Consider the following 25,995-nt stretch of genomic DNA (forward strand, 5'->3'; position numbering starts at 1 on the left):
CAGTGCTAAGAGGAAGGTTCATAACATTAAATGCCTACATCAAAAAGTAGCATAAATAAGATCACGCCATTGCACTCCAGCCTGGGTAACAAGAGCGAAACTCTGTCTCAAAAAAAAAAGTAGCATAAATAGACGATCTAAGGTCACACCCCATGGAACTGGAGAAACAAGAACAATCCAAACCCAAACTGAGCAGAAGAAAAGAAATAACCAAGATCAGAGCAGAACTAAATTGAAATTTTAAAAAACACAAAAGATAATGAAACAGAAAGCTGGTTCTTTGAAAAGATAAATAAAATTGACAGACCATTAGTGAGATTAACCAAGAACAGAAGAGAGAATATCCAAATAAGCTCAATTAGAAATGAAACAGGAGATATTACAGCTGATACCACAGAGATACAAAGTATTATTCAAGGTTAATATGAACACTTTTACACATATAAACTAGAAAACCTAGAGGAGATAGATAAACTCCTGAAAACAAACAACCCTCCTAGATTAAACCAGGAAGATATAGAATCTCTAACAGACCAATAACAAGCAGCAACACTGAAATGGTAATTAAAAAAAAAAAAAAGTCCAATACCAGATAGATTCACAGTTGAATTCTATTAGACATTCAAAGAAGAATTGGTACAAATGCTATTGACACTGGTCCAAATGAAAGAGAGGGAATCCTCCCTAAATCATTCTATGAAGCCACTATCACCCTAATACCAAAATCTGGGAAGGACATAACAAAAAAGAAAACTACAGACCAATATCCCTGATGAACATAGATACAAAAATCCTAGTGAACTGAATACTAGTTCACAAAATAATAGTGAACTGAATCCAATAGCATATCAAAAAGATAAACTACCATTATCAAGTGGGCTTCATACCAGGGATGCAGGGATGGTTTAGACCCAAGTCAATAAATGTGATACACCACCCTAAATAGAACTCAAAACAAAAATCACATGATGATCTCAATAGATGAAGAAAAAGTATTTGACAAAATTCAGCATCCCGTTATAATTAAACCCCTCAACAAAATGGCAGAAGGAACATACCTTAATAATAAAAGCCACCAACGACAAACCCACAGCCAATATTATACTGAACGGGGAAAAGTTGAAAGCATTCCCCCTGACAATTGGAACAAGACAAGGATGCCCACTTTCACCACTTCTATTCAATATAGTACTGGAAGTCCTAGCCAGAGCAATCAGACAAGAGAAAGAAATAAAGGGCATCCAAACTGGTAAAGAGGAAGTCAAACTGTCACTGTTTGCTGATGACATGATTATACACCTAGAAAGTCTTAAAAGTCTCATTCAAAAAGCTTGTAGAACTGGTAAGTCAACAGTTTCAGGATACAAAATTAATGTAAACAAATCAGTAGCTCTGCTATACACCAACAGCGACCAAGCTGAAAATCAAATAAAAAACTCAACCTCTTTCACAATAGTTGTAAAAAATAAAAATAAAATACTTAGGAGTATACCTAACCAAGGACATGAAAGACCTCTACAAGGAAAACTATACAACACTGCTGAAAGAAATAACAGATGACACAAACAAATGGAAACAGATTCCATGCTCATGGATGGGTAGAATCAATATTGTGAAAATGACCATACCACCAAAAGCAATCTACAAATTCAATGTAATTCTACCAAAATACCACCATCATTCTTCAGAGAACTAGAAAAACAATCCTAAAATTCATATGAAACCAAAAAAGAGCCTGCCTAGTCAAAGCAAGACTAAGCAAAAAGAACAAATCTGGAGACATCACATTACCTGACTTCAAACTATACTATAAGGCCATAGTTACCAAAACAGCATGGTACTGGTATAAAAACAGACACACAGACTAATGGAACAGAATAGAGAACCCAAGAATAGAGCCAAATACAGCCAACTGATCTTCGACAAAGAAAACAGAAATATAAAGTGAGAAAAGGATACCAAATGGTGCTGGGATAATTGGCAAGCCACGTGTAGAAGAATAAAACTGGATCCTCATCTCGTATCCTATACAAAAATCATCTCAAGATGGATCAAAGACTTAAATCTAAGAACTGAAACCCTAAAGATTCTAGACAATAACGTCAGAAAAACTCTTCTAGACACTGGCTTAGGCAAAGACTTCGTGACCAAGAACCCAAAAGCAACCGCAATAAAAACAAAAATAAATAGATGGGACTGAATTAAACTAAAAAGCTTTGCACAACAAAACAAATAATCAGCAGAGTAAGCAGACAAACCACAGAATGGGAGAAAATCTTCACAATCAATACATCCCCCAAAGGATTAATATCCAGAATCTACAAAGAACTCAAACAATTCAACAAGAAGAAAACAAACAATCCCATCAAAAAGGGGCTAAGGACATGAATAGACAATTCTCAAGAGAAGATATACAAATGGCCAACAGGCATATGGAAAAATGCTTGACATCACTTAAGTGTCAGGAAAATGCAAATCAAAACCACAATGCAATACCACATTATTCCTGCAAGAATGGTTATAATCAAAAAAATCAAAAAATAATAGATGTTGGCATGGATGCAGTGAAAAGGGAACATTTTTACACTGTTGGTGTAAATGTAAACTACTACAACCACTATGGAAAATGGTGTGGAGATTCCTTAAAATACTAAAAGTAGATCTGTTTGATCCAGCAATCCCACTACTAGGTATCTCCCTAGAGGAAGAGAAGTCAGGATACAAAAGAGATACTTGCACACCCATGTTTATAGCAGCACAATTTTCAATTGCAAAAATATGGAACCATCTCAAATGCCCATCAATCAACAAGCAGATAAAGAAAATGTGGTAAGTGTATATATCACAGAATACTACTCAGCCATAAAAAGGAACAAAATAATGACATTCATAGCAACCTGGATGGAACTGGATACTATTATTCTAAGTGAAGTAATTCAGGAATGAAAAACCAAACATCAAATGTTCTCACTCATATGTGGGAGCAAAGCTATGAGGATGTAAAGGAAAAGAATGATGACGCTGAACTTTGGGGACTTGGGGGAAAGTGTGTGGAGTGGTGAGAGATAAAAGACTACAACTTGGGTACAGTGTATGCTGCTTGGGTGATGAGTGCACCAAAATCTCAGATATCATCGCTAAAGAACTTATTCATGTAACCAAATACCACTTGTTCCTCCAAAAACCTACTGAAATTAAAAAAAATTTTAAAGAAAAAGATATTGAAAAAATGGAATCCTTACACACTGCAGTTAGGAATATAAAATGGTATAATCACTTTGAAAACCAATTTGGCACATTCTTTAGAAATTAACATACGTTTACCATATGACCCAGGAATTTTGTTCCTAGGTGTCTACTAAGGGAAATGAAAACATGCATCCACACAAAGACTTGTATGTAAATGTTCATGGCAGAATTAGTCATAGCAGTTCCAAACTGGAAAGATTTAAATTTCCTTTAACAGGTGAAGAGATAAATAAAATGCTATATTCATACAATGGAATATTTATCAGAAATATAAAGGAATGAATTATTAATAGATGCAACAATATGGTTAAATATCCAAAAGATGTGAAATGGAAGATGGGAGACACAAAATTATATATATACGGCATGACTGTATTTATAGAAAATTTTCAGAAAATCAAAACTATAGTGACACAAAACAGATGAGTGAGGCCAGGGGTGGGAGAAGGAGCTGACTGGAAAAAAAAAAAAAAGCAGGAGGAAACATTTAGGGGTGACAAGTGTTCTTGAACTTAACTGTGGTTATAGTTGCATGCATGTATACATCTCCTAAAATTCATCAAACCATATACTTAAAGTGTGTATATTTATGGTGTGTAAATATACCTTAATAAAGCTGTTAAAAAGGATATAAGTGGAAATAATCCAAATGTACAGCAATGAGTGAATGGGTATTAAAATATGACACATATTCATAAAATGAAATATTATTTGGTAACAAAAATAAAGTGCTGATTCACACTTCAACATGGATAAACCTTGAAATCATATTGCTAAGTGAAGGCAATTGTGAAGGTCCACACACTGTATTGTTCCATTTAAATGAAATGTCCAGAATAGACAAATCTGGGGTGGGGATAAAGGTCTGGGGATGTTGAGGGTGATGATGGCTAAAAGATATGGGGGATATTTGTTTGGAAGATAAGAAAAATATCCTCAAATTGATTGTAATGGATGTACAACTGAATATATTAAAAGCCATTGAATTATACATGTTAAATGGGTGAATTTTATGGTATATGAATTATACTAAATTCATAAAAAGCTATGGAAAAGGGATATAATAGAACTGAATGCAAAAAAAATTCAATAATTTTAAAGATAAGCATAATGCTTCAAATATATTTTCTGAATATGCTGGTACTTCTGGCTTTTGCTTTATAAGCCCAGGGATTCACATTATTTCTTTTCTGAATTTAGGAGTAAAGAAATTCCTTATTATTTGAGTAACATTAGTACTTAAAAAAAAAAAAAGATGATTTAAAACTGGGACTAAATTTTTTGCAGGGGTGTAGACAGGACTAAAATTTTACAGTACATACTGGGAAATGGAAAGCAGTTTGGCTGGAATTTCATTTTAAAGAATTATTAATTCAATATTATCAGTAGAGAGTCTTTCTGGTAGTTTGCTAATCTACCTTGGCCACAGTTCGCAGTGAGAGTAAATGTAATAATATTATGCCCTGTAAAGTGCTATTTTCTTCTCACATAGAGGGTCCTGTGGGCAAAAGTCAAGGACTTTAACAGTTTTCCTAAAGGGTTCTCTTAATACTTTGAATTCCCAATTATTTGCTTTTGAAGTGCCATTTCTGTCATTATCTCTGTCATTTTTCCCTTCTTCCATTGTAAACTGATCTGCCTCTACAATAGTACTGCTCAAAGCATGATTTGAGGACCAGAAGCAGTAGCAGTTATCCAGGTGTTTTTCATGCATGCAATAGTGTACAGACTTCTAGAATTTGCCTGTGATAATGTTATACCGGGTAGCTAGTCAGACATGAGCAGGGCAGGAGAGAGCTCTCTACAACCACACACACACACACACCAGGAATGTCAGGTGATCATCAGGTGATGGTCAGGTGGTTGCTGAAACTATCTCTAAACTAATAATCGACTGCAGTCCATGCCAGGGTAAAGCAGTCTCCCAATAGACAGAAATACCTGAAACTGGTGATCAGCAGCTTCCCAATAAGATCTTAAGAGGTGAGTGAGTGGATACAAGCATGTGCATTAAGCAGCAAAATGGTGGAGTTTAACTGTTGTGTGACCTTCCAGGGACATTTGACTGGTAAGGGAAGAATGCTTTAAGTGAATATGCATAAAACCCCAGTAAACAATTGTGCATGCTCACCTCCCAAGCACTGGCAGGCCACTGCGCATGCAGAAAGCCCACTCCAAGGGAAGAATTAGGGGAGAAGGGATGCAAGACCCCAGAAGTATATGGACATAGAAAACCCCAAGTCAAAAGGTCAAACCATGCACTTGATCTCTCAAGTCACAAGCCTGGCCTTCTTCTAAGTGTTCTTTACTTCCTTTCATTACTGCTCTAAAGATTTTTTTTTTTTTTTTTTGAGACAGTCTCACTCTGTCGCCAGGCGCCAGGCTGGAGTGCAGTAGCACAATCTCAGCTCACTGCAACCTCTGCCACCTGGGTTCAAGCAATTCTCCTGCCTCAGCCTCCCTAGTAGCTGGGACTACAGGTGCACACCACCACGCCCAGCTAATTTTTATATTTTTAGTAGAGACGGGTTTCACCATGTTGGCCAGGATGGTCTTGATCTCTTGACCTCGTGATCCGCCCACCTCGGCCTCCCAAACTGCTGGGATTACAGGCTTGAGCCACCGTGCCCAGCCTGCTCTAAAGCTTTTTAATAAATCTGCACTCTTGCTCTAAAACTTGTCTCAGTCTCCCCTTCTGTCTTCTGCCCCTCAGTCGAATTCCTTCTTCTGAGAAGGCAAGAAGTGAGGTTGTTGCAGACCCGTATGGATTCACTGCTGGCAACAATAAGAATCACCTGCAATACATGTTAAACACATAAGTTCTTAGACCCACTCCGAAGTTTCTGAATTAGCATTTAGGGAAGAGTCTGAAATCTGTATGCTGAATAAGGAATCAAGGTGATTTTCATTTTCACACAACTTTGGGAAGCAAGGAACTACACTAGCAGTTTTCAAACTTTGGTGTATATCAGAATTCCCTGTAGTGCTTGTTAAAACATAGACTGCTGGGCCCCACCCCCAACTGCTGCACTGATAGATCTGCACTGATACACTAGTGCCCAAGAATCTACGTTTCTAACAAACAAGTTCACAGGCAATACTAAGGCTGCTAGTGCAGGACCATGCTTTGAGAACTATTGCTCAGGTAGCATTGCCTATTCAGTTATGACAACACGTGAAGAAGGATGAAGTGAAACACTGCATAGCCATAATTGCACTATACAGTGCTACACTATGTAATTCCATAAAATCATATCATATCTCTCAAATTATAGTATGCAGAACCTCTGCATCAGAATCACCTGGCGACGGTTAAAAATAAGGATTCCTTTGTCACACACAAGTCCTACAGCATCCAAACTTAGGTGTTAAAGCCTAGAACTTGCTATTTTTAACAAGCTCTTGCATATCAAAGTTCTAGAACCACTGTCATTATCCCTAAATGACTCTTCTAATGGATGATGGCCAAGCACTGTATAACCATAGGGCTAAATTCTCTGAAAGAATTTTTGTCCTGTTGGTACTCCCAGCACACAAGGGCAAGAAGCCAGCTGGCATCTGTCCTGGGTAGCTGAAATCTGTCAGGACAGAGCCTCATTTGCTGCTTCATCTGCCTATTTGGTCTTGTCTTGAATCCCAGTAGTGACATTAAGATGGTTTCAGACACTCCGAGATTTCTTCACATTCCAGACATAAGGGACCAGAATTCCTTTATAGGATAATTAGTACAGATTTAAGGTGTCTCTAGGGAATACAAACCACTGCCACTTACTGTATGATTCAGGCAAAGAAATTATTGCTAAGTTGACTTAGTAATAGAACTATTGGAGACCAACTGTTTAATAAATGTAGAGAAAGGCTGAATATAACAGAAGATTGATCCTAAAAAGGTGTAGAGAATTACCAATTCAGGGACAGAATCTTTTTGATCTTTCATTATATCCAGGTGATATTAAAATATTTAGCAACAGATAAAATGTAAGTACCCACCCATCAAAATGGGTAACAGCTGTAAGCAACTAATAAGGCCATAGTTGCTGAGTATCGTTAGTTCTGCCATTATCCTGTTACTATAAAAATGCTTTCAATATGCTGATAATGCTTACATATAGAATTTCCCGAGTATTTCTCTTACAAGAACTAGATACGCCTATGAAGTGTATCATGAACATACAAGCGCAGACATACACAAAATCCTTCCAACTTCACCCTGATTTTATTATTCAGATTCCAGCCACTTTAGACTTCTCTTATGCCCTTTTCCAACTTGGTATCCTCCATCTTTTAAAATTTCAGTTTATACACAAAAATATAGATGTGCATATTTCAAATAAAACACTTTGAAGGGGCTTCTAATGAAAGAAAAAAATTATTTGCCCCATTTTTGCTCTATCTCCAATCTTGCTTCTATGATGCAACCACTTTTAACAACCTCAACCATTTCTTCATCAGCCATTTTGTTCCTCTTCTTACCTCTACCAGATATAGTAGAGGTAAGAAGAAAAATAAAAATTTATATTCTTTATATATAGAATATACCCAACTTGTAAATATGGATATGGATTTATATTCCATATAAATTAAATATGGATTTATATTTCATGTTTACCAGTGGGTATATTCTACTGATTTCATGCATGTATTATTTCTTGGTTTTAAAATTTTATATTATTCATTGGCTTCCACTGTGAAATAGAATTTTTAGTTCTCTTTACTCCCCACTCTCTACATACCATCACATCTCCCTGAAAAAGAATTGATTCAACTGCTCCAATCTGGACCCTCTAAGCCTGAGGTACTATCATTGTTAGTGTTATCTGTTGCATCTTCCTGAGGCTTTCTTTTGAATTAGATTTCCTTTTTACTATATTACTTCTTTCTTGGTTCATTCCCTTATTTTGAAGGGGCATATCCTAGTAGCTTTCTAAGTAACAGTATGTGGGAAATAATTTCTTGAAAACTTAATTAATAGTGGGATATCGAATTCTTGATTGGAAATCATTTTCATTCAAATTGGAAGGCAACATTTCTTCCTTGCTAGCTCCAAAACCATTCTGAGTACATGACTCTTTTGTTTGAATTTCTTGAAGCTTGTAAAATCTTCCTTAATCTCAGTGTTCTGAAATTTTACAGTAACATGCTTTGGCTTGGATGTGTCTTCATCTATTGTCCTGTGAATTCGGTGGGCCCTTTCAATCTGGAAATTTATATTCTTTAATTGTGTGATTTATTATTGGATTACCTCTACCTCTACTATTTTTATTTTTATTTTTTTTGAGACAGAGTCTAGCTCTGTTGCCCAGGCTGGAGGACAGTGGCACGATCTTGACTCACTGCAACCTCCTCTCCCGGGTTCAAGCTTTTCTCCTGCCTCAGCCTCCCGAGTAGCTGGGATTACAGGTGTGCGCCACCACACCCAGCTAATTTTTCTATTTCTGGTAGAGATGGGGTTTCACCATGTTGGCCAGGCTGGTCTTGGAACGCCCGACCTCAGGTGATCCACCCTCCTTGGCCTCCCAAAATGATGGGATTACAGACATGAGCCACTGCACCCTATCATTTCTTTTACCTTCTCTGTCCTATCTCTGAATCTATTAGTCCAAGACTGGATTTTCCAACTGGTTCTCCTACTTACTTTAGTCTTTTTCTCTCCTAGTTTCCATTTTCCCTTACTGCTCTTTAGTTTTTCAACTTTATCTTCCAGACCCGCTATTATGTAATTTCTGAGGTTTTAAATTCCATGAGCTTTTTTTTGGTGAATTTGTTCTGCTACTTATTGTTAAAGCATCCTTATTGACTCTTGGATATCTTGAAGGCAATAACTTGTCTTATCCCCCTGATGATATTGATGATAGTCTCCCACTCTCAAATTACTTTATGCTGTTTGTTTTAATATTTGATCTCATGTTAGAGGATTTCTTCAGATTTTTCATGCTTGGTTACCTATTTAAGAGTTGTGGGGGGTATGAATAAAAATGGCTATCGTCAAAAAGACAAATGCTGACAAGGATGTGGAGAAAAGGGAATACTGTTAGCGGGGATGTCAATTAGTACAGCAACTACGGAAAGTAGTATGGAGGTTCCTCAATGAACTGAAAACAGAACCACCAAAGGACCCAGCAATCCCACTGCTGGGTATATACATCCAAAAGAAAGCCTAACTGGGATTTTTCTTGGGTGCTGATGAGGCACAGCTCCCCCAAGAGAATGCTGTGGGTTCTTGGTGTCTGATTTCTTTTTTTTTTTTTTTTTTTTTTTTTTGAGACGGAGTTTCGCTCTTGATACCCAGGCTGGAGCGCAATGGCGCGATCTCGGCTCACCGCAATCTCCGCCTCCTGGGTTCAGGCAATTCTCCTGCCTCAGCCTCCTGAGTAGCTGGGATTACAGGCACGCGCCACCGTGCCCAGCTAATTTTTTGTATTAGTAGAGACGGGGTTTCACCATGTTGACCAGGATGGTCTCGATCTCTTGACCTCGTGATCCACCCGCCTCGGCCTCCCAAAGTGCTGGGATTACAGGCTTGAGCCACCGCGCCCGGCCCTGATTTCTTAAGAATAAGCGATGGGACCCTGCTGGTGCACCATACGCTCGTAAAAGTAAATATTGGACCCAGGAAGTGTTGCAGAAAGATGATTTTATTTAGGTGGAGAAAAAAGAAGAAAAGGAGAAGAAGAGAAAGACTTCCACAAAGAGTGTGGAAGGGAATTCCAGAGGGGAAATCCGGCCAGGTGTGTGGACATGGACTTTTATCCTAGGAGGAACCCCCACCTTCTCCAAGACCCTGGGCCAATGAAAGGAGTTCCTTAGAACTTCCGCTGGAGTGACTGACTTTTAGTTTCTTCCCAAGCCCGCAAAATTCAAACATAAACCATTAAATCTCCCAGATGGAGAGTGATGGGAGGGGGGCATGGCGCTGGGAAATTCTTGCCCTAAAAACTACGCCCCTTCATGGATCCAGAAAGAGAACAGATTCCCTCAAAAGGAAATCAGAATACTAAAGCATTCCTATATTTATTGCAGCAATATTCACAATAGCCAAGATGTGGAATCAACCTAAGTGTCCAGCAACAAATAAATGGATAAAGAAAATGTGGGACGATATACACAGTGTAATTATTCACCCATAAAAAATAATGAAATCTTGTCATATGCAACAACATGGATGGATCTGGAGGGCATTACGTTAAGTGAAATAAGCCAGGTACAGAATGACAAATATCTCATGTTTTCACTCATATGTGGGAGGAAGGGCTAGTATGGTGGTTACCAGAGGCTGGAAAGGGAAGGGGGGAAAAGGGAATAAAGAGGTTGGTTAATAGGTACAAAAATACAGTTAAATAAAATACATAAGTTCCAGTGTTTGATAGACTAGTGCTAACAAGGAATTACTATTTCAAAATAGCTAGAAGATTTGGAATGTATCCAACACAAAGAATTGATAAATGTTTGAGGTGATGGATATGCTAAATACCCTGATTTGATCATTACATTTTATGTATTTATCAGAATATCTAAGTACAGCTATTAGGTATCAATTTTAAAAAAGAACAGGGGACAAAAAGGCTGCTTGCAGCACATGCATGGGGCCTGGTGACCGAGGCTTCACAGTAGAGAAAGAGGCCAGGATTTCTTGGGGATTCCTCTACATTGGTATCTTAGTCTTTCCTCTAGGAGGCAGATTCCCTAGATAACATTTTTCTAATTTCCTACCTGGGTGGGAAAGGCCTGGTTCTCATCCTTCTGGGAAAGTAGTAGGACAGACACAGACACAGACACACACACACACACACACACACACACACACTCTCACACACTCTCTCTCCTGTTTTCCATACTGAACCCTTAAGCTCAATAATAATTTGGCATCCTTCAATCAACAAACCCCTTTGTTTTACTATCCCCAGAGAATAAACTAATTGGATGGGAGAGGGAGGGCATTCACTAGAGTTTTAAAGAGCTTCTTAAAAGGTTTTCAAGAAATTCTACTTATTCTTCTTTGCCACCACTGAGGTACTGCCTATTGCTAATTCCTGTGTTTTTTAAGGTTGCTCCGGTGCAAACTGAATTGGCTCTTAATTTCCCATTGCTGGCATAGTATAAAACTGCTAACTTAGTCACCACATCTTCTTTGTAGCATCCAAAACAGTTCCCCCAGCCAACGGGGATTAAAACTTAAATTGCGGTTCCTTTACAGTACATTAATGGTGCTTTGGGAGGGAGCCAAATTAGATATGTCTGTTCAATCCGCCACTTTCCTACAACCTGTTTTAACTTCCACAAATAACTTAAGTCCACCTGAAACCATTCCTATGAGACAATATCTTGGTGACACTGTGCATATGGTTTAAACACGTATGTAACAGGGATCACAATGCCAGAACTTCGTATTACTTGACTATATTGAAAAATGGGCAAAATGATGTCACTCAGGTATGTGCTATGCCAATCTAAGGTCTACTGTTATCTTAGAGAAAGACAACCATTTCACTATTAGTAGGGCGAGTTGTTTTTCCATCAAGGATAATGCACTGGATGATATGGCTATTTTCTCCCTGTCCCTCATTTACAAGTTGGCTTTTGGGTTAGAGATACGGTGCACAGATTTAGGCTTCTCCATGACAAGTGATCATCAATTCATTAAAGGAAATGTAATAAATGACTTCAGCTCCATGCATTCTACCAAAACAATGAAGACTTTATGCTGTTTATGTGTGTAACTGTATACAAATTTTTTAATACAAATACTTCATGTATCCTCCAAGCCATATGGATTATGTTAACAGCAAGTTAGCAGGCCACATCTTTCAGAAGATACAGGAAATTAATAGTCTTGAGAAGAGAGGAAATCAGACATTACATGAGAGGGTGGGGCGTCCAGCTCCTAATGCAAACAGCTTTGATAACCCAGTACTATCACCTTCAAAGTGTCTGGTAAACATTAAGCTTTGTTTTCACCCCTTTAAAGGCTTAAAGCACCACACAAGTGGTTTGCAGGCCCCTTTCAGCTCCAAAAATGTTAGGATTCTACCAACAACTGGAACTCTGAGTTCTAGTCCCAGCTCTTTCCCAGATGGGCTATGTGATCTCACACATGATACTCAGGCCTGCATTGATTCTTTCCTCATCTATAAATAAATCCCCATCATTCTTTAACCTTTTATCTCCCATTGTTGACACAGAATCAAAAGTAAATATCAAAAGCAATTTATTCTTTTAAACAATTTAAATGTATTTTAATACTAATGTAAACATTTTTGGTCTGGGTATCAGAATTTAGTCTGGATACCCATCAACGGTATGGCAATCTTACCTCTGAAAGTATCCATTTTTATCAAGAAATACAGTAATTAGGTGTAACTTTAATGTAAATTAAAATTTAATGTACATGTACTTTCATCTCATATTGTCAGATAATGTAAGACTCCCATCTAAACCAGTTTTTTTTAAATTTAGATTTAAAACTTTAATGAAGACTTTTGTTGGGTGGGGGGGTGAGGTACAGAATCTTGCAATTTTTTTAGCACTGATAAATAGTGCAATATAATATTGGAATTTTAAAAATATCTCAAATGAGTAAGATCTCATATGTGAAATAAATGTATTTTTGTAAAATATTTCATTATTTGCCATATTGTTTGGTCATAAAGTGAGCCTCATTATACTGTAGCAACTGGATTTTTCTACCTTACAGAGAGGCACGTTTTAATAAACCAAATTGGCAATTAAAATGGTCTCACGCTAAAGGAAAGGGGCCTTTCACATTCTACATAGAATTATCATCATATATTTATGAGGTAGGATTTATGTATGTTCTGCATGCTTTGATCTATTGTACCTGGATTCATATCCCAGCTTTTATCATGATCTGGTTCAGGCAAGCCATTTAACTGGGGAGTCAGTGGCCTCACTTTAAATGTGTTGTGAGGATAAAATGAAATCAAAAGTATTCTAAAAAGAAAATAGAAAATTAATATAACAAATACTGCTGTTATAGCAAATTAGCTCAATTATTTAAGTGCCTGCGTAGGGAGAACGGACTGAGGCCCTAATCTATTTATTTCGACTTCATGAATTTCTCTGATTCCATACCTGTCTTTCACACAGCCAAACAGGACCACGGCTACCTATGCATTAGTCCACATAATTTACCTCCACCGAAAATTACCTCCTTATTAATCTTTCTCAGGCTTTGCTTTCAACCAGACCAAATATCTGTCATAAAGCAAGACAGACATATTCTACGTTTATGATTACTATTAAGCATTTTCTCTCGTGAGGCAACATCAAGAACACAAACCTATCTGAAAGGTTTCCAATAGCGGATTGGAATCACTGGTCTGATGACTTTCTAAGGCTACAGGTGGAAACTGCCCATGCCCGGTGGTGACCAAGCTGATGAAGTCTGCAGTTCTCAAAATCACAGATCATGACACATACTCTCCGTGAGGTGTCATTCTTAAAAGTCTACTCACTACGTAAGCGCCTGGAAATGTCCGGCAGGTGCTTAGGGAAAGAATGGGAAATCCCTAGTCAGTCACAAGTCTCTGCAGTGTTACTACCATTGCCGACGCAGGAAACTGGCTAGGGAGGGGGTGGTGCCGCCTTTCAAAGGAGTACTCAGAATCGCTACACGGTGCCAGAGCTGATCTCTGGCAGGGAAGGCTGTGATGGCCTTGGCTCTGGTCAAGTGGGTTTTTACTAAGGGAAGGGTGAAACAGAAGTGATTCTAGGAGGTGCCAAAATAAATCCCTTTTATGGCCACACAGGTCTGCAACATGCGGCACTCGGACAGTCTCTTCCCAACACCCTCCCTTAACGAGAGCGCGCGCCCGTGGGGGCCCATTACCATCCTGCAGGATGAGGCTGGGCTGCACCGCCTGTACCCGGAACTGTCTGGCCCTCCAGCCGGGGCTGGGCGCCCGCACCACCTCACTATCGGAGAGCCAGGTCACAGTCTCAAAGTTGTCCCCGCGAGCCAGAGCCTCGGCCTCGGCATGGTGCACAGCCACCCGGTCGAACTGGTAGAGGCCGCCGGAGTGGTCGAAGTGCACGTGGGTGGCCACGGCAAGCAGCGGCCGGTGCGCCGCGTCCTCTTTGGCCCCGCGGTCCTGCAAGAGGCCGGAGGAGTATAGGTACTCCGGGAGGCTGCGCAGCCCCAGGCCTGTATCAATCACCACGTCCTGCTCGGAGCCGCGCACCAGCCAGATGTTGGCGCGGTTGCCCGACTCATAGAAGCGTTCTTGAATCCAGAAGATACCATCGCCTAGAGACTTGTGGGCGTACCACTCGAGAGCCGACATGGTGGGCAGGGGTGCAGCCAGGCAGGGTGAGTGTAGGCGTGCGTGCCTCCCACAGGCTGTTCAGACACCAGGCGCTGCGGTTGTGTGGAGTGGTCTGCTGCAGCCAGAGAGGAGGCGCAGAGCGAGGCGGGGGCGGGGAATGCGGGGGTAGGAATAGGAGGAGGAAGGACGCAGACCGACGCTGCCTGGAGCGTGCGCTCCCGCCCCCTCCCGCCAGGTCGGCAGCCAGCAGAGGCTGCGCCACCTGCACGGAGGCACAAGAGCTACCACAGCCTCTACAGCCACAGCTCGAGGGAGCTTTAACGCAGGGGCCACTGCAACAGAATGGAGACTCAGGAGGCGACTGTTTCCCCACCCCAGGCGTGTGACAGCAGAGACCCGGAGCGAGGATGGGAAACGCTAGGACCGCACTCCCAGCTGGCGCGGAAAGTGTGGGGCCTAACGGGTTGTACGGCGACTACGGCGCCTGCCAAGGGCAAAAAAGCTCTGTGCCGAGGGGGTGGGGCCTGCCTGGGGAGTGGGCGGGGCTAGTTGGTAGAGCTCACCCTGCAGTTCTGGGACCGCATGGAGGGCGGTACGCGCTTTTCCCGAGGTGGAACCGGCGGCACTGGAGGGCCGGCGTCCTCTGCCAGCACCCCTTCCTTGCCGGCCGGCACTTCGACCGCAGAGTTTTGCCCACGCTTCAAGACTTAGGGAGCAGGTAACCAAGGAAGCAATCGAAGACTTGGGAGGGATGGTGAGGGTAGAGGAGAGTTAAAGGGACACGTGGAGAAGGTAGGGGGAAGTAGAGGGTAGAGATTTATTAAAGCGCCTCTGGGTTGAGGAGCGTTTGGAGATGGCCTGGTACCTCCCCTGGTCCTGCTCCCTTCAGAATCTTTTTAAGTCGAATTTCCAGATTTTACTTAGTCTCCACTTCTGGGACTGTTTGCAGTGAGTTGGAAGGGTATTCGCTTACTTACAGTTGGTGATTTTCAGAATCCGGTGACTTTATGATTTGTTTAGGCACTAGTCATTGCCGCAGATTGAAGCTGAGGACCGACTATTCAGCATCTATTTTCGTAACTGTTGGCACTTTATATCGTAGGGATGGGAGCTGTTAATATGATTTGTCTTTTCTTCTAAAAATTAACATTCTGTATCCACCCTCTTTTTTTTTTTTTTTTTTTGGTTAGTCTGCCCTTGGAGGAGAGTAAAGAAAGTTGGTAGAAAAGCTCAACTAAGGAAAGAGGGAGAACCTGGTGAGGACGGGAAAAGTGAATAATGACTGGGTGTGGCCCCGCCAGCCACGTAAATCACCCGCACTGTTAACATCAGGTCACTGTCTCCATTCCCCACACTTACCAGCTATTGAAGCATCTATTTAGGTTTTGTTTTTTTGTTTTTTGGTGAGACAGTCTCACTCTGTCGCCCAGGCTGGAGTGCAGTGGAACGTCCGCCTCCTGGGTTCAAGCGATTCTCTTGCCTCAGCCTCCCGAGTAGCTGAGATTACACGCGCCTGCCACTGCATCCGGCTAATCTTGTATTTTTAGTAGGAACGGGGTTTCACTCTGTTGGCCAGGCCCGTCTTGAACTCCTGACCTCAAGTGATCCGCCCGCCTCAGCCTCCCAAAGTGCTGGGATTACAGGCGTGAGCCACTACACTGGCCTGAAGCATCTATTTAGGCTTCAGAAATTCCCTTGAGAACTTGACTAACCTCCCTACTTAGAAAAAATGGTAAAGAGACTCATGAGACAGCATTAGAAAAGGATTATGAAAACCTTTACTGTGACAACTACTAGTAAGCCTTCATGGAAGGAGAGGCGTACTCTCCTTCCCTACCCTCCTAAAGTCTTTGGTGGGCATGCAGCTTTTCTAAATATTTTGCTAATCTTGTTAGTGATTATTCGGTTATTCAGTTGGGGGATATCCTTATGCACAAGTGCCTAAGCTAGATAATTCATGAATAAAATTGTGTAAAAAGGTCATAATCTGGATTCTCAGGAGTTTGAAGGAAGATAATGTCTGTACACAATTACTTGAAAGATAAAGCATTACAGGGTATGTGCCACAGAGGAAGTAAAAACTAGATTCAATAAGAATACAGATGGAAGGGATTCTTGAGGAGAGGCATTTGAACTGGCCTTAAAAGACTACTTTTAGGGCATTCTCAGCAGAGTAATAGGGCTCTTTGTAGTTTGGGTACTTTTTCTCTAGGCAGAAGAGAACCACTAGTGGTGAAAAGGAGTGATATCTCTACCAGGCCATGAGCTCAGCAATAATATACCCAATAATGATTGGACTTTTGCCAGGCTTTGGTTAGCAATGGGGACATAAAAAGGTGAATAAGTTTCCAAGGAGACCTTCACACTTCCAGGTCCCTCTGCCTCTATCACACATCTCCCTGGATATCCTTTTCTAATTCTCTCCATGGCTCTTTGCCTTACTTTTGTCAGGCTTGTGTTCAGATATCACCGAATGAGAGAGGACTCCTTCAGCCATCCTCTTTACAATAGTATCCATGTTTCCTGTCTTTATTTTTCTTCTTATCACTTCCTGACATTTCCTATAAAATATATTTTGTCAATTTCTTACCCTAGACTATGAGCTCCATGGGAGGAGAGATTTTGTTTTGCTCACTGCTGTATTCCCAATTCATGGAGGGCAGCTTGATGCTGAGGGTGCTTAATAAATACTTGATTGGATTGAAGAGCCTCCCTGGGGAGACAGATAAGAGCTGATAGTTAAAACATGATTGTAAAAAGGGCTTAAAAGCAGTGTAGTACTTGGGAAACAGAGAGAAGGGAGGGGCCTACCTCCTTGCAGGGTGGAAGAGATTGTCATGGAGAAAGTGACATTTGCATGGCATCTTAAAAAAAGCTGGGACTTAGGTGAATGTGGCAGGAAGGGCACTCCAGGCATGCAATGGTTGATGTGGCCACAGCATGGGATGCATGTGGTGAGAGGCAGAGATTCCAAAGCTCTTTTATGCTAAGTCACATGCCAATAATTGTATTCTAGAAAGATACTCTAGACTGCAGAGTGGATTGAAAGGGAGAGTCTGGACACAGGAAGTTTATTTGTTATGTTGTAGAGTTCAGGTGAGAGATGAGAGGGTTTGAACTGAAGCAGAGGTGGAGGAAAGGGAACATGGGAGAGAGAACAGAGTTGGTAACTAACCCTCTACATTAGATGAGGGGTTGGAAGTAGACAGGTCAGGATACCTATCCTGATTGTAGCAATTTAGGGGTCATGCATCAGGAATAACACTGTGACCTGACTTTCACTACCTCTAGCTTCTATGTCTGCCTCTGTTTGTTTGTGCATTTATTCATGGAGCTGATGTTGTTACTGGTGGAAGGGTTCTTGGCATCTTTAGCAAAGAATTGGACAAAACCCACAAAGCAAAGAAAGAATGAAGCAACAAAAGCAGATGTTTACTGGAAATGAAAGTACACTCCAGTGAGGGAGTGGGTGGAGCATATGGGCTCAAGGGCCCCCTTACAGAATTTGTGGGGGTTTAAATACCCTCTAGGGGTTTCCACTGGTTACTTGATATATGCCCTATGTAAATAAAGAGGGGGAAATAAAGTTACAAAGTCATTTACTTGGCGTATTCCCTATGGAGAGGATATTTCCTGTCATAGGTGAAGTGTGAACTGGCCTTATGGTCCTGTAACGGGGCGGGGCTGCATACTCAGCTCCCTCCTCTCCGATAAGGTCCTTGGCCTCTCTTACCCTGAAGAATGGAAAAAGGGGCCCCCGGAGCCGTCGTGAGCTTACTGTTAGAATAAATATCGTATACCCAAAGAATTTTGCAGAAAAGGGATTTATTAGGCAGAGAAAGAGAGAGAGCGCGCCCACCTGTTGTGGGAGGGGAGTCTGGAGAAGGATATTCATATAGGTGAGGAGTAGCGGAGTTTTAACACTGGAGTTACTCCCCTCTCATTCTTGTTCGATCCAATGAGAGGAGTTCTTTCAAACGTCCTCTGGAGTGATTGATCTTTGACTCTGATACCGGATTGGCTGCTTGGTCCACAACAGAGCCCCCTCCTCCCAGAGCCTTTGGTGGGCCTTTTGAACAAAGAAACCCACCTGGATTTTTCCACCTAGCCCACGGGTGGGAAACCTAGACAAAGAACTTTACTCTGATGGAGGGGTGGAGCCGGGAAACTCCTGCTTTTGAAACCCCGCCCCTTGTGGACCCAGGAAGAGTCCCTCAGACCCTGCCTCTAGACCCTGTTTTCCTGCCTCAATGTGTAGAAGGAACTAAGACATGGTGGACAAGACATTTAAGTTACATCATAACTCATAAAATGTTAGAACTAGGAGGAATTTCAATGATTAGCTCAGGGTCTGCTAGGAGATTGTTTTTGTTGTTGATTAAAATGGGCTTTTGTATTTCAGCTCTTGGATGCTTAAACTATCCCCATTTTCAAACCTCTCGGAACAATTATGAGTAGGAATTTTCAGGAGACATCCTGAAATGGAAGAGACAATGCTGCTGACTTTACATTTTTAATTGAGTCTGTTTTGCAGTTATTAATCACTTCACTGAATAAAGACCTCCCTGGGGTTAAAAAAAAGTCTCCTAACTAGCCTAGACTTATGCTTCCTGAAGTTTAATGTAAATGAAAGAACAGTGGACAGGTTTTCTGAGGCCTTAAAGCAGCCCTGCCTTTCTTAGAAATTAGCTTTATGTAATTAGGTAATCAAGTAACTGCTTAGGGCCTCACTTTCCTCTTCTGTGAAATTGGTTTAATCTGCCATAGTTCTTTTTTTTTTTTTTTGAGATGGAGTCTCGCCGTCTCCAGGCTGGAGTGCAGTGGTTCGATCTCTGCTCACTGCAACTTCCGCCTTCCGTGTTCAAGCGATTCTCCTGCCTCAGCCTCCGGAGTAGCAGGGACTACAGGCGCCCGCCCGCCACCATGCCCAGCTAAGCCTTTAATCCCAGCACTTTGGGACGCTGGGGCGGGTGGATCACGGGGTCAAGAGATTGAGACCATCCTGGCCAACGTGATGAAACCCTGTCTCTAATAAAAATGCAGTCGTTCTTAATTTGGGTTGCACATTGTAATCTCCTGGAATGCTTTAAAAAGTCCTGATGCTTAAATGGTACCTGCAGAACTTATGATTTTATTGTTCTGGGGTGAAGCCTGGGTTTTCTTTTCTTTGAAACCTCTCCCAGTGATTCCAATGTGCACCTGGGTCCCGCTCAAAGAAGGTGGGGGAAGCCTTAATAATGAGCTAACTGAATGGTACTTCTGTAGGAAGATTTGCTCATCAAATCACAGTGCATAAATAAATAAATAGGGTAAGCTTGACATTAATTGTGAAGCTATTGCTATATAGGAAGCACTATGCTAGACATTAGGGGGGATAAAATCTCTACTTAACATAGTCAAAGAACCAACAAACAGCTGGGCACCATGGCTCATGCCTGTAATCCCAGCACTTTGGGAGGCTGAGTCGGGCATATCACCTAAGATCAGGAGTTCGAGACCAGCCTGGTGAAACCCCATTTCTACTAAAAATGTAAAAATTATCCAGGCTTGGTGGTGGGTACCTCTAATCCCAGCTACTCTGGAGGCTGAGGCAGGAGAATTGCTTGAACCCTGGAGGCGGAGGTTGCAGTGAGCCGAAGGTTGCAGTGAGCTGAGATCTCGCCAGTGCACTCCAGCCTGGGCGACACAGTGAGACTGCATGGTGGGGTGGGAGGAGGAGGAAGAACCAACAAACAAAAAATATAGATGAAGCATCTTCTTTTTGGAAAAGTCCCATTTCCCAAAAGGGGTATTCTCTCTATTTCTTTAAAAATTGATGAGTGTGGCAACTGTATTGCCTGAATTTTTTTAAAAAATCTATGTATTTTAACAGGGGATCTTTCCAAGAGCAGTGAGATGAAGTGACTGTTGTGGTTGCTGACAGACTTAAACTGGCTTTTACCGAGAGAAGGATGTAGCAAGTTAGGGAGGCAGAGGGAGTAAGTTGCATTGGAAAGAGAGGTTGTGTCAAGACATGATTATAGACTAGTGAGTCAGGAGGATAGGGTGCAACCATCTTAAAAGGGCTCTGAGTAAATAGGGAGCTTGGATTTAATTCAATTAGCCAAGAGGGAAGATGAGGAGAATAGCATAATCAAAACTGTGCTTTAGGATGAGTAATGTGGATCAATAAATTAAACAGGAAGAACAAGGGATACCACAAAGTTTGAAGTTAATCAGAAGTGAGGTGAAAAAGGACTGAACTGGATTATGGTATAGAAATTGCAAAGAAAGTGACATTGAGAAGAAAGATGATTGACCAGTGCTCTCTGACTCCTAGCACAGTGTCTGGAATGCTCAGTATTGGTTGAATGAATGACTTAATGAAATTGGGCCATATGAAGTAGAGAAAGATTTGGAGAATGAGGAAATATAGAAAGCAGTAAAAATCCTTTATTCAAGAGTTTGGCATAGTGAAAAAGAAATAAGGTAGTGGTTGACTCAACTGCAGTCTCACTTGTAGGCTGTTTCTTTCACGATATATTTACCAGGATCCAGGGGATTCTATCTGAGCTCTGCAGAAGAAAGTGAATTTACCAGCTCCTCTGTGTACAGGGGGATGGATTCATGAAAACTAAAAAAGAAGGGTTTGTAGGCTGGAATGCCACATAATTATTAAATGTGTCAAAAGCTCGGAAGTTTTTCTGGCAAGGGTGGTACATTCACTAATGAAAGTAATTCATATGCCCAAAGATTGCTTGATAAAAATGGAAATTTAGAGTCAATAGAGTTTGTTATTTTTCAAGAGCTATTCTATGAAGCAATGCTAACTGGTCTCCTTTTTTTTTTAGGGTAAGTTTTCCAAACTTTTCCAGGGCCCACCTCCAAAGATTCTGGTATAGCTGGTTTGAGGGCTTGAAGAATGGCTGGAACTCTGTGTTTAGCAGGTCCTCCAGTTAATCCTCATGATCGGGAAAGTCTGGTAAACTTTACCTGGAATTTTTAAAAATCTTTTTAAGTAGTGGCAAATCCTGGACTGGAGTGCAGCCCAATAGTTTTGAGTAGGCCTGGTGGGCTCTTGCAAGTTTCTTAGAGTGAAAGGTGTGACCCCTTGTGCTCAGCAGTTTTCATACTTGGGAGACATGCTTTCTCTAGGCTCAGTATATGTGTTAGTGACTTAGCAATTTAAAGAAGTCCATTTGGATTTTTTCTACATTTTTAGTGTGGACAGATGGAATAAGCTTGGCTATTAAAACAAATACAGTTCCTGTATGAATTTTATTTCAAGGTAATTAAATAATAGATAAGGGAAATTGATCCCTGGTAGAATTCCAGTTTTGCAATTCATAATGGAAAAATGCTAGGTAGTGATCATCAGTGACTGCTAAACTCATGAGGTGAAAACTGATGGATACTTTATACTTAATGGGTGGCTCAAGCCTGTAATCCCAGCACTTTGGGAGGCCAAGGCGGGTGGATCACGAGGTCAAGAGATCGAGACCATCCTGGTGACATGGTGAAACCTCGTCTCTACTAATACAAAAAATTAGCTGGGCATGGTGGCGCGTGCCTGTAATCCCAGCTACTCAGGAAGCTGAGGCAGGAGAATTGCCTGAACCCAGGAGGCGGAGGTTGTGGTGAGCCGAGATCGCGCCATTGCACTCCAGCCTGGGTAACAAGAGCGAAACTCCGCCTCAAAAAAAAAAAAAAAAAGAAATAGACCAACACCTGAACCCATGACCAACCTAATCAATACTAAGAGGGAGACTTTATGTTCATCTTGATGTGATGCAGAAGGAAAGACAGAGTATCCCTTTTAAGTAGTCTTGAAAAAAAAAAAGATCAAACCCAAATCTAGGCCTCTAGTTTACCTGTTTATTGGAAATAAACACAATGAATAGAGGAATATGTTAAACCACATCTCAGGTATAAATCAGTCAAATCCAAAATATGGGAAATTGTATAGCTTTGCTACTTTCAAAGTATGGTTTACAAACCAGCAGTGTTGATGTCTCCTGAGACCTTGGATAAAAATGCAGATTCTCAGGCCGTGTCTGTGGCCAACTGTTTCAAAATTGCATTATAACAAGATTCCTAGGTAATTCTCTTGTACCTAAAGTTTAGAAAGCATTGTACAGAGCACTGACCTAGTTTCTTAGACAAAAAAAAAAAAAAATGGGGAAACTATTATAGTTTAAAAGAAAGTTAAATGTCATGTATTTTTTATATCTTGATTTGAACAAATTAACTATAAAAACATTTATGTGATAACTGAAGAAATGTATTAATTCTATATAAGATGATGGTATAGAGCTACTGTTAAAATTTTAGATGCAATGTTACTGTGATTTTTTTTAAAGTCCTTAACTCTCAGAAGGTACATACTGAAGAGTTTAAAATAATCTAAAGCATGGGAGTAGAAAAAGTATAGTTAAAGTATGATTAGTCATATACTGACAATTTTGAAGCTGAGTAGTGAGTATATTGGGATTTAATATACTGACTTTTTAGGCTGGGCAGAGTGGCTCATGTGTGTAATCACAGCACTTTGGGAAGCTGAGGCAGGCGGATCACAAGGTCAGACGTTTGAGACCAGCCTGGCCAACATGGTGAAACCCTGTCTCTACTAAAAATACAAAAAAATTAGCTGGACGTGGTAGCACACACCTGAAATCCCAGCTACTCAGAAGGCTGAGGCAGGAGAATCGCTTGAACCCAGGAGGCAGAGGTTGCAGTGAGTCGAGATCGTGCCACTGTACTCCAGCCTGGGTGACAAAGCAAGACTCCATCTCAAAAAAAAAATGTATATATACACTGACTTTTGTGAATGTAAGTATAGTAAATGCAAGTATTAGTTTTTTAAAAAAAGGCATAGAATTGTGGTTTAAAATGGCAACGTTAAAGATGACAAATCAACTTTTAGTGTTCAACCACTTATGAAGGAAAACTTTCAAATATCAGGGCTGAAGGATACATTTACAAAATGAATAATGTAAAACTATGAAACCCAAAGGGAGGGATTGAAACCACCTTTGCAAAAATCATAACTGAGAAAATTATGACGCTTAAAGAGATCTAACCTAACTATGACTCCATCTTGCTTCTAACCTTTAAGCTGTCCTGGTTCATTCCTGGGCATAAGCTGAACTAACTTTGGGAGGATCTTAGTTTATAGTTTAAAATAAAGACTATAACAGATTTTCCCAAAACAAACCTCCTCCTTCCCTGGGGACTAGACTACCTTTATAGGACTAAGAAACTTCCTATGATTTCATCCCTGAACTAATCAATCTGTACTTCTGATTCACTGGCCCCCTACTCACCAAATTATCCTTAAAATCTCTGATCTCTAGAAAATCTCTGATCTCGACTCGGGCGGGTTGGCTCACTCCTGTAATCCCAGCACTTTGGGAGGCCAAGGCGGGCAGATCACCTGAGGTTGGGAATTTGAGACCAGCCTGACCAACATGGAGAAGCCCCATCTTTTCTAAAAATACAAAATTACCTGGGCGTGGTGGCGCATGCCTGTAATCTCAACTACTTGGGAGGCTAAGGCAGGAGAATCTCTTGAACCCAGGAAGCATAGGTTACGTGACCCGAGATTGCACCATTGCACTCCAGCCTGGGGGACAGGAGTGAAACTCGGTCTCAAAAAAGAAAAACAAATCTCTGATCTCTGAGTTTGGGAGAGACTGATTTAAGGAATAATAAAACTCCAGTCTCCCGCATAGCTGACTCTGTGTGAATTACATTTTTCTATATTGCAATTTCCCTGTCTTGATAAATCAACTCTGTCCAGACAGTAGGCATGGTGAACCCCTTGGGCAGTTACAAAATCATATCTGAAAATGTTCTTAGTATCATAGCCATTATGTCAAATCAAATGCCATCCATTCTACTTGAGTAATTCACAGAAAGCAGGAAACAGTGTTTCATTACAGAAAGATGTTAAATATATGATTTGCTTCCTGGGCCTTAAACGTAGAAGGACGTTAAAATTGGCCATCATTGGCAGGGTGTCATTGGCTGGGCGCGGTGGCTCACACCTATAATCCTAGCAGTTTGGGACCAAGGTGTGCAATCACCTGAGGTCAGGAGTTGGAGACCCACCTGGCCAAAGTGGTGAAACCCTGTCTCTACTAAAAAAACATATAAAAATAAGCCAGGCATGGCAGTGCACACCTGTAATCCCAGCTTCTTTGGAGGCTGAGGCAGGAGTCAAGATCCTGCCACTGTACTCCAGCCTGGGTGACAGAGCAAGACTTTGTCTCAAAAAAAAAAAAATTAAAAATTAAATTGGCTATCTAAAAGTGAAATGCCTTGTTAATGCTATTCCTTGCAAATGAATTAAAACTTGAACTGCCACATCCTGAGTGTTACTTAGATTTACAGCAGTTACAGTTATCTCACCTTTAAGGCAAACTTTTTTAGGTTGCTAAGGCTAATTTGTGTAATTTTAAATCTCAAAGACGACACCTATGAAGTCCTTGATTCTACATGTGTATTTTAACTCAACTACTCCTCAGTAGCTAAGGCTTCCACCAAAACAGTTCTCCCGAATACTTTTAACATTTGCTGTGTATTAGAATCACCTGGGAAGCTTCTAAAACTGACTCTTGCCCAATCCTCACCCCAAGAGATCTGGATTGATTGGTTCAGTTCAGTGATTCACAAAACTTAGCTGCCTAAGAATTACCTGGAAGGCTTGTTAAAACACCAATGCTGGGCCCATCCAGTTTCTGTTTTCTTTAGGTCTGTGGTGGAGCCCACGGTTTGCATTTCTACCAAGTTCTGAGTGATGCTGCTGCAGACAGCACTCTTTGAGAACCATTGCTCTAGTTTTTTAAGCTACCCAAGCGATTCTAATGGCAGCCAGGGTTGAGAACTGAGGGCCGCTTACTTTGTAGTGTAGGCCCTGTGATAAAGTGAGCTGGGAGTTTTCAGCCTTTTGGCCCAAAGTATTGCGTATATTCAAATTGTAGACAGTAAAATTGATAGAAAGAAGTAGCACTTTGTTGGTTTTAGGAGGTGTTCCTTCACCATTAATGTGACAGACTAACAGGGGTAACATTAATGACCAGGCAAGAAACTCTGGTAAAGAGTAGAGCAGCTGTGTGAAGTACTGTGGCTTGCATAATTTTGAAAGGAGGGCAAGTGCATAGATTCAGAAATGAGACTGAGCTGATGGGACCAAATCCAAAGCCACTCCTCTGACTTCCTCCAAGTGGTCTGGAGGACATATCATTGCTCTCTTGTGTTCACAGGGTTAAATGAGGCTCAGTATTACCAGCGGGGAAAGAGATGTAAAGAATGTGCATTATAATCATCTCCGCAGTTGAATGGAGACTTCTATTGAAAGAACTCTAGCGTAGGGATCCCTGTTTATACATTGCCAGCTCAGTTCTCATAGTATAATCTTAGAGGATTCAAAAGTTCAAAACAACTTGCATATGTGATATCACTACTGTCCCCAAAATTGAAGAGT

The 25,995-nt window shown here is 41.0% G+C and overlaps 2 protein-coding genes across 4 annotated transcripts in view; one reads left to right on the forward strand and one right to left on the reverse strand.

Moving 5' to 3' along the window:
• MBLAC2 (metallo-beta-lactamase domain containing 2) overlaps nt 1–14,639 on the reverse strand; it is a 25,676-nt gene extending 11,037 nt beyond the window's left edge. Inside the window, exon 1 of the mRNA XM_012477596.2 lies at nt 14,096–14,639. Within this exon, the coding sequence (XP_012333019.1) occupies nt 14,096–14,549 (454 nt within the window). The 5' untranslated portion in view covers nt 14,550–14,639. The remainder of the gene's footprint in view (nt 1–14,095) is intronic.
• Nucleotides 14,640–15,092: 453 nt separating this feature from the next.
• Nucleotides 15,093–25,995, forward strand: part of POLR3G (RNA polymerase III subunit G) — a 38,787-nt gene continuing 27,884 nt past the window's right edge. For 2 of the 3 annotated variants that reach the window (XM_064376125.1, XM_012477600.3), the window contains exon 1: nt 15,093–15,249. The gene's annotated coding sequence lies outside the window, so the exon portion shown is untranslated. Of the gene's footprint in view, nt 15,250–20,194; nt 21,493–25,995 lie in introns of those variants that run through there. The other variant, XM_012477599.2, reaches the window with a different exon arrangement.

The sequence above is a fragment of the Aotus nancymaae genome, unplaced genomic scaffold (genome assembly GCF_030222135.1).
Source record: "Aotus nancymaae isolate 86718 unplaced genomic scaffold, 86718_ANA_hifiasm-v0.15.2.pri h1tg000014l, whole genome shotgun sequence".
Lineage (NCBI taxonomy): Eukaryota > Metazoa > Chordata > Mammalia > Primates > Aotidae > Aotus > Aotus nancymaae.